The sequence below is a fragment of the Acomys minous genome (assembly GCF_964271855.1).
Source record: "Acomys minous genome assembly, chromosome: 13".
Classification (NCBI taxonomy): domain Eukaryota; kingdom Metazoa; phylum Chordata; class Mammalia; order Rodentia; family Muridae; genus Acomys; species Acomys minous.
In genome coordinates, this window is record NC_140495.1 from 25328 (window position 1) to 35423 (window position 10096).

General features: G+C 37.4%; 1 protein-coding gene across 1 annotated transcript; it reads left to right on the forward strand.

The window, feature by feature from the left end:
* Positions 1-1610: 1610 nt before the first annotated feature.
* On the forward strand, positions 1611-9854 carry LOC311580749 (vomeronasal type-2 receptor 116-like; the record flags this gene model as incomplete). The annotated part of the gene is made up of 6 exons (XM_084752413.1): positions 1611-1865; positions 2214-2338; positions 2810-3020; positions 3607-3834; positions 4583-4706; positions 8929-9854. 6 exons carry the CDS (start codon positions 1611-1613, stop codon positions 9852-9854), a joined length of 1869 nt encoding a protein of 622 aa, XP_084608539.1.
* Between the last annotated feature and the right edge of the window lie 242 nt (positions 9855-10096).

The following is a 10096-nucleotide window of genomic DNA, read 5'->3' on the forward strand; positions in this document are numbered from 1 at the left end:
GACATCCAAATACTATTGTTCTTCTAAAGTAATATAGAAATAAAATTACTTCTTCAGGCATTCTTCTATATTAATATATCATTGTCTCACTCAGCCATCATCAGAGAAGTTCCTTGCAGCATTATCACACTCACTTCAAAATGGAATATACCCATAAAACTCATTTAGGGCTCAGGGAATGCTGCAGAAAAGGAGGGTAGAAAAAATGTAAGAGCCATAGAAGTTGGAAGATACTAAGGAAGCAGAGCCTTCTAAGTATAGCAAGGTTGGCACACAAATGAACTCACAGGCACTGTGGAAGCCTGAGCAGGGCCTGCACCTGTCTAAGATAGATGGTTTGCCACTGCTGAGAGAAGTGGACACAAGCTTCCTTCTTTAATTGGGGAGCTCTCTCCAAGCTGTCACAAGCATTCTTCTCTAACTCAGTGGCAATTACAAGAATTAGTCTTCAGCAAGGCAATCTTCTTGGGTATACAGACTATTCTTAAGGCGAGTCCTATGCCAAGTAGTAGATGGAAAACAAGATAACAAAATCAACAATGTTTGGGAAGTTAACACTGTATAATATTATGGTTTGTTTGTTTGTTATGATTTTCTGTATATGAACACATATGTCTATGCACCTATTACCATTTTTTTTTATAAAACAGTGTTTGCTGCTCAGTTCCTTTGTAAATCCAGATATCACAGAAATAACTGTGACTCTTTATATTTGTTTAATAATAAGCTTCACAAGACAAGAGCTGAGCAGTTATTTATTCTGAACTCTCTAAACTAATCCTATTTCCTCTCAGTGATACTTGCACTTTATAGCTTTCATAATCCAGCTCCCCTATCCTGCTGTGGCTGAATTTCCTGACTGAATCCCCTGCTTTCTAATCTAAATCCTCCTTCCCTGGCTGGCAAGAGGTCCAGCCCTATTTTTCTCCCTTGCTCACTGATTAGATGTAAGCTGCTTTATTGAGACATTAAGGGACAATTGGGGAATAGAGATTATAGAATATTCATAAGAGAGGTTCTCAGAACATGAATTGCAACCAGATATGGGGGATACAGAAATCAGTATTTGAATTATACAATAACATGATGCTTCATTCATTTCCGTGTATCTCTGGGTTTCCTGTCCATTTTCTTTGCCCTTTTTATTCTGTTTATTTTTTCTTTGATTGTTTGTTATGTTTTGTTGTTGTTGGTTTTTTTGGTTCCTTTGTTTGTTTGTTTTCTCTTTTTCTGAACTGTTTGTTTTTAATTTACTTATTGTACATAGATAACTTTCTAATACCAGAGAGAAAGAAAGAATGTAGACTTTGCATAAGAGGGTATTTGAGCAAGACCTGGGAGAAGTTGGTGGAGTATAATTACAATACATTGTGTAATAACCAATGTATTCAACTTAAAAAAAAGAAAAATAACACTGCTCTTCTAATTTCAGAAAATACTGGAAATAAAGTTAAACATGGATTTTTAAAAGCAGAGCATTCAAACTAATAAAGCCATTGTAGTAAGCTTTCACATATATTATGTCTATGTGGTACAGATCTTCCTCCTAAATATTGTTCTACCTTCTATCCAGGTTTAAGTTGAAGAACTACCAATGTATTTTGGCCATGATGTTCACGATTGAAAAGATCAACAGCAACCCTTACATTTTACCCAACACATCCCTAGGATTTGAAGTACATAATGTTCCACATGCTCAAAGGAACACTCTGAGCAGTCTTTTTGCCTCACTTTCAGGGCGTGGTCATACCATTCCTAACTACAGATATGTAAAAGAGAGCAATTCTGCTGCTGTACTTACAGGACCATCTTCGGCAATGTCTGAATACATGGGGACACTGCTGGATCTATACAAGTTTCCACAGGTGAGAGGAGGTGATAGTATAGGACTTCATGGCAGCCCTACTTGATGACATTTTAGGTGGTTGTGACAGAAAAAAATGGAAACTATAATCACTCTTCATGGATAGGAAAATGATCCAGACAGTTGATGGTACATCTACATGTTATGTAGCATAGAATAGAGAGCAAAGGGAAAGTAGAGTAGACACAGAACACTACTGAACCTCTGAATGCTTTCTGTACTTTTCTGGAACACCCATAGGAAGGTAGATTTTTACTTTCAAAGAATTGTCCTAAAAGCTTCAAACCATTGGTGTAGAATATAGTTTTATTTTGTGACTATGTTCTTTTTTATTGCTTTTTCTCTACAGCTTACTTTTGGGCCTTTTGATAGCACCCTGAGTGAACAAAGACGGTTTTCTTCTCTGTACCAGGTGGCCCCTAAGGACACATCTCTGACACTTGGCATTGTATCTTTGATGCTTCACTTCCAATGGTTCTGGGTGGGGCTCTTCATCACAGATGATCACAAAGGTGCCCAGACTCTCTCAGATTTGAGAAGCGAGATGGATAAAAATGAAATCTGTATAGCATTTGTGGAAATGACCCTAGTCAGCAGGGGCTCATATCTTACCAAACCCTGGAAAAATCAGGTTCAGATCCTGGATTCATCAGCAAATGTGATTATTATTTATGGGGACTCTGACTCTCTGTTAAGCTTAATAGTAAATATAAAACAGAAGTTACTTATATGGAAAGTCTGGGTCCTGAACTCACACTGGGATCTTTCCAAATTTGATGAATATTTCATATTAGATTCACTACATGGGGCCCTTATTTTTTCACACCATAATGAGAAGAATATTCATTTTACAGATTTTATACAGACAGCCAATCCTTCCAAATTCCCAGAAGATATTTATCTTCATGTATTATGGCACTCATTCTTCAACTGCTCATTTTTTAGGAAAGATTGTAAAATTGTGGACAACTGTCTGCCTAATGCCTCCTTGGGATTCTTGCCTGGGAACATCTTTGACATGGCCATGAGTGAGGAGAGTTACAATGTGTACAATGCTGTGTATGCTGTGGCCTACAGTCTGCATGAGATGGCTCTCAATCAAGTCCAATTTCCAACTCAAGTAAAAGGAAAAGAGATGGCATTCTCCCCCTGGCAGGTAACATCACTTCAGCTGAATTGGCAACATGACACTCTACAGGTTTATAAATGCACTCAAATTAGGCCATACATATTTTAGATTATTTTGTTGTAAGAAGAAATATGTTTAATTCAATAGAGAGTTATATTACAATGGGCCAAACGATATTTTAAGTGTAAATTTTTCAATATGAAAATTCCAATTACACAAGAGACGAGAGACAGAGAATTATCACAGTGCACCTGAACTCTTCTAAATGCTTATGTTATGTAAATGATCACTCACAAAATCATTCATTTTACAGAGGGAAGCTAAATATTTTCAAATTTTAATTGTATATAACTATATTTTAAAATATGCTGAGAGTTTTCTCCACATATATTTATGATTTAAGAGTGTTTGGTTCTACCTTTTTTAGTTAAACTGATTTGAACATTTTAGAAAGACAGTGATGCTCCCATTATCCTTTGGTATCATTTGTTGAAAGCAATTAATATCTATATTAAAGGTGCTTTTCATATCAAGGTTAAAACCAATAAGACCTGATTCTATCTGTTATACTTCTCTCGAGGTTGTGTAACATAAGTACATGTACTTCTTTTAGCTTCATCCTTTTATAAAGAACACACAACTCATCAGTCATGCTGGGGACCATGTAGTCATGGATTGGAAAAGGAAATCACATGCAGAGTATGACATTATCAACTTCTGGAATTTCCCAAAAGGTCTTGGGCTAAATGTGAAAGTAGGAACATTTTCTCCAAATGCTCCAGAGGGCCAAAAATTGTCCTTATCTTATCATATGATACAGTGGGCCACAGGATTGACAGAAGTGAGTTGCATCTCACCTCAGTATTTTCACCAGTATATAAATTTGAAATTTATAGCCAGCAAGTTGTGACCATTGCTTGCTTATACAGGGCCCAATCATAGACACATAATGACCACCAATATGAAGAATTGTCTTATTACCTAATTTTTATGGATGAACTATTTATTTTCCAAGCTTTTGATTTCTTTAATATCATAATACCATACCTTTTCCAGAATGACTTTAATCATTTTCACAGGTCATCTGACAGAGGACTTATTTTTACCCCGGCTTGGAAGGTTTTAATCAATGGTCCGTTGACCTTATGATTTGAGGCCCCTGTCAAAACAAAATAGCATGATGGGGGTATGGAGGGGGTGAGATCAGGAGGTGATAAGGAAGGAGCCTGCAGTTGTGATAAAAAGAATTCAAACTGCAGAAAAAGCAAGGAACATATATTGCTAAACCCACTACATGAGAATAACTCTGAGACTGGCTGAGATAATAATGTCTGTGCATAGAAAAAGCTTCATTTTGGTGATAGATTCTCTATGACTCATCATTAGACACTATTCTTAGTACAGCATGAAAGAAAATTTGCAAATATCTTACTTTTGCTCATACAATGAGAAGAGAACCAGACACAATTGCTCTGTACATCTCACACACATGTTACAATTATAATGTTAGCATTGTATAATGCTTGTAAACATTCTATGGCAAATCCCTTAAATACCTGACCATTTGCTATCACTCACTTTATTCTCAGATTCCACGGTCTCTATGCACTGAGAGCTGTCATCTTGGATTCAGGAAAACTCACAAGGAGGGGAAGGCTGCCTGCTGCTTTGACTGCACTCCTTGCCCAGAGAATGAGATTTCCAATGAGACAGGTAATTGTCAGTCATGCAGAAAGCATCCCCACCTATTCATCATCTGTAATGCCTAAGCATATGGAAAACATCTGTAAGTGATCTGAAACCAGCTCTCTTCAGTGAAGATAGTCTTCTTCCTTCCAGATGTTAGAAAATCGCAGGTTATATAACGTTCATTCTTCCCACAGAAATAGTACACACTTGACATTGAAATTCATGCCTGCTTTATATTCTTTAACCACTGTAGATGTGGACATGGCTGCCTACAGAAACCCACTCTAGACCACTAGAGAAGTATGCTTCATTTCAGAATGCATTTTATCTTAGTTTATTTTCTATTGCTATGACAAAGTACTTTGACCAAGAAACTTATATAAGAAAGCATTTAATTGGTTTACAGTTTTGTACAGTTAGAGTACATGTTGATACCTTGAATGAGACCATACTCCATATGCTCAAATGTCTGAATACTTGCTCTACAATAGTGGAGGAATTTGGAATAAATAGAAAGTGTGGCTTTGTTCTCTCTCTCTCCCTCTCTCTCTCTCTCTCTCTCTCTCTCTCTCTCTCTCTCTCTCTCTCTCTCTCTCTCTCTCTCTCTCTCTCTCTCTCCTCAAAATCATGTTTATAGATCAGATATAACATCAGCTACTTTCTTATGTCCTTTAATTCCTTCATCTCTCCAAGAACTTTATATGGAACTATACTCCTGTGAGTTACAGCTTTTCATTAATACATTGTGTTAGTCATGATGGTTCTTCACAGCAATGGAAATTTGACTAATAAAGCATGATGATTGGAACCGTTCAGAGCTCACATGCTGATGCAAACACAGGAGACAGAAAATACATACTGTGACTAGAAAGATCCTTAAAAGCCCTTCCATAGACACAACTGTCCCAAAAGAGTCACAACTACTAATCCACTACTTCCAAACAGTTCCACAAATGGAAAGCAAAGTATAAATATATGTGATGTAAAAGGAGGACATTCTTATTTAGACATTCACATTTTATGTCTTGATAAACATGTTCTTGTGATCATATCATGATTTTATTTTTATACTTTAGTTTTATAATAATTCTCTATGTTATAAAATATATCACCAACATAGTCTCCCCATCATCCCCTCCTCCCAGTCACCATACCTAGCTCTCCTCTCCCCCAAATCCACTGGACTTCTGGTTCTTTTCAGAAAATGACAGGCTTCCCAGTGATATCAACCAAATAAGATGCACTAAGGCTAGGCACAAACTCTCATATCAAGGCTCACCAAGGCAATCCAGTAGAGGAAAAAGGGGTCCACAAGCAGGCAGAAGAGTCACGGCCACCCCACTTCCAATATTCAAAATCCTGTAAAAACCCAAAATTTAAAAATACCACAGCATGTATGGAGAGGGTGTAACACAGACCATGTAGGCTTCAGTCTCAGTGAGACCCTATGAGCCCTGTTTAGTTGATTCTGGGAATCAGGTTCTCCTGGAACTCAACCCTCTGGATCCTTTAGTATTTCCTCTTCTTCTAATGTGCAGTTCCCCAAGTTCCCCATAATGTTGGTTGGGAGTGTCTTCCTTCCATCAGCTGCTGAAGGAAGCCTCTCTGATGATGTTTGAACTAGGCTCCTATCTATGAGTATAGCAGAATATCATTCAGAATCATTTCATTTGCTTTTTATCAGAAGGGTTTGGTGCTACCTTAAGTCTCTGAGCTATTCACTTTCTGGTTCCTGACCCTAACTTTTAATTGGATTATTTGGTTTGCTGATGTCTAGGTTTCTTTATTTCATCATATAGTTTGGATATTTGCCGTCTATTGACTGAGGAGTTTGTGAAAACCTTTTCCCCATTCTGCAGTCTATCATTAGTTCTTACTGGTGATGTCCTTTGCCTTATGGAAACTTTTCATTGTCATGACTTCCCACTGTCAAAGTTAGAGCCACTGCTGGTTCTCAGTGTTCTATTCAGAAAGTCATCAGTCAAGATGACCTGCCCATTGCTGAGAATGGGAAACATCAGTCTTCCAATTTAATGTGTGTGAAGTTTAATGTGTGCTTTAACCTTTAGTAGGGTTTCATTTACAAATGTGGGTGCCCTTTCATTTGTGGAATATATTTTCAGAATTGAGACACCATATTGGTGAAGTTTTCCTTTAATGTGTGTGAAATGTCTTTTATCTCTTTGATTAAATTTTGTTTGAAGTCTATGTTGTTAGATATCAGAATAGCAACACTGGCCTGTATCTTAGGTCCATTTTCTTGGAAATTTTTTCCAACCCTTTACTCTGAGGTAACATCTGTCTTTGATGTTGAGGTCTTTTTCTTCCTCGTAGAGGAAGAATGGGTAATATTTTCATGTTCATTATGTTAGCCTGTTTTTTATTGTGAAATTCTGTCCATTGATAATAATGGATGTTGATGACCCATTATGATTAATTCCTGTTATTTTGGTAGTGTTTCTCTTGTTCCTGCTGCTGCTGCTGCTGCTGCTCCTGCTGTTGCTGCTGCTGGTGATGGTGGTGGTGGTGGTGGTGGTGTGTATGTGTGTGTGTATGTGTGTGTGTGTTTACCTTCTTTGGGTTTTGTTAGTGTGCGATTTATTCCTTGTGTTTTCAGAAATGTACTTAATCTCTTTGTGTCAGCATGTATCTCTTACTATCTTCTCTAAGGCTGGATTGTACATAGATATTGCTTAAATTTGACTTTGTCATGAATATCTCATGTTCTCTGTCTATGGTGATTGAAAGTTTTTCTAGGTATAGTAGTCTATGTTGGCATCTGTGGATTCTTAGAGCCTTAAAGACATCTATCCAGGTACTTCTAGTTCAGAGTCTCTGTTGAAAGGTTGAGTATAATTCTAATAGATCTTCCATTATATGTAGCTTGGTCTTTTTCTCTTGTTGTTTTTAATATTCTTTTTTTTGTTCTACACAGTTAGTGTTTTGGTTATTATTTTGCCTTTAGTCTTCCATTTCTGGTCCTATATGTTTGGTATTCTGTAAAATTCTACCTTTATAGACATGTCCTTTTTTATGTTTGGAAATTTTTCTTCTATGATTTTGTCAAATATATTTTAACACTATCAATCTAGAATTATTGTTACTCTCATACACCTGTTATTTATGGGTTGGTATTTCATAATATCCCAAATGTCCTGGATGGCGTTGGGTTAAGAATTTTAAGATTTAACATTTTTTTGACAAATGACTCTTCTGTCATTGTATCATCAACCTCAGAGATTCTTTCTTCTATCTCTTGAACTTTTCCTGATGATTGCATACGTAGCTCCTTTTTATTTGCCAAGATTTTTCATTCCAGAATTCATTCAGTTTATTTTATCAGGCCATCTATTTCCATTTTAAGACCTGGAACAGTTTCATTCACCTGCTTGCTTGTTTGTTTGTTGTGTGTTTGTTGGATTTCATGGCTTTCATTAAGGAATATATTGATTCATTTAAATTTTGTTTCATTCTCTTTCCTTAATTTCTTTAAGAGAGTGTTTTTTCCTTCTTTATGAGTCTGAATCATATTTGTGAAGTTGTTCTTAAGGTCATTTTCTTGTGCTTTCACCTGCACTTAAATACTGCAGTCTTGTTGTCTTAGGATAGTTGGGACCTCGTGCTGCCCTATGGCTTTGGCTATTTGTTGACTGTGTTCTCACACTGCAATTAAAACATGTAGATTTGAGGTGATTATATGACTCAGTGCTGATTTCTGAGTTTATATTTATTGCATGGTGTTATTGTCCTTGGCTTTTGTTTCTTTTTTGGTCTTCAAGTCTTTGAGGCCTGAATTTCTGACAGCTGACTTGAGAGTGTGTGATCAGGTTGGGGGCAAGGCTTCAGGTGACAAAATTGGCCTTTGGTGCAGCATGGGGTCTCTGTTCTTCTGACTGGTGTCACCTATACCTGTTCTTCGGGCCATACCCTTGGTCTTATGGAAGTTTTCCTTTAATCTAGTGTTCTGCTAGTATTCTCTGGGTAGGGATATATTTGTATACAGATATTGTTTAAATTTGACTTTGTCATGAAATATCTTGTTTTTTTCCATCTATGATGATTGAAAGCTTTTCTTGCTATGGGGTTCTGGAATAGGAAGTTTTCTGGGTATGATGTGGTTTCCAACAGTGTATATTTTATACACACAAAACAAGATGGCTCAAATAACAGTGCAGTATGATACACCTGGCATCCGGTAAAAGGAGAAACCTGAATATGCATTCATGATCAACTGCATTTCTGGCAGATATGAATCAGTGTGTGAAGTGTCCTGAAACTCACTATGCAAACCAAGAGAGGAACCAATGCTTACAGAAAACTGTGATATTTCTTGCCTATGATGAGCCCTTGGGGAAGACACTCAGCTTCACGTCCCTGGGCTTCTCCTCACTCACAGCTGTTGTTCTTGTTGTGTTTCTGAAACACAGAGACACTCCTATTGTCAAGGCCAATAACCGGCATCTCAGTTACATCCTGCTCATCACTCTGACCCTCTGTTTTCTCTGTCCCTTCCTCTTCATTGGCCATCCTAACACAGCCACCTGTGTCCTGCAGCAAAACATTTTTGGACTCCTTTTCAGTGTGGCTCTTTCTACTGTGTTGGCCAAAACTATCACTGTACTTATAGCCTTCAAGATCACTGCTCCAGGAAGAGTTAGGAGATGGTTGCTGATCTCAAGGGCCCCTAATTTCATTATTGCCATCTGCACCATGATCCAAGTTGTGCTTTGTGGAATTTGGCTGGCAACTTCTCCTCCCTTTATTGATAAAGATGCTCACTCAGAACATAAACACATCATCATCATTTGCAACAAGGGATCAGCTACTGCCTTCCACTGCATCCTTGGATATCTGGGAGCCCTGGCCTTGGGGAGCTACTTTATGGCTTTCTTATCCAGAAATCTGCCTGACACATTCAATGAAGCCAAGTTTCTGGCTTTTAGCATGCTTGTGTTCTGCAGTGTCTGGGTCACCTTCCTCCCTGTCTACCACAGCACCAAGGGAAAGGTCATGGTGGCTATGGAAGTCTTCTCTATCTTTGCTTCCAGTGCATCACTCTTGGGCATCATCTTTGGCCCTAAGTGCTACATTATATTATTAAGGCCTGAACAGAACTCACTTCATTACATCAGGGACAGAAAATATGCTAGGAAGAAAGACCTTAAATCCTAGCTCCTGTGTTTCTTAAATAACATCTTCGAAGGCTGATTGATTTTCACCCTCTGAACAATCAAATATAACATTACAATTTTCCCTTTGATACCATGGGTTTATTTAGGTAATCATTTAGCATAATTGGATTCTGTAGCCATTATGGCTTTTTTTCTTTTTTTCCTTGTTTTGATTTATTTATTTATATTATATATTTTAATTTTTTACATATACATTCATATTATTATACATATGCACATTAA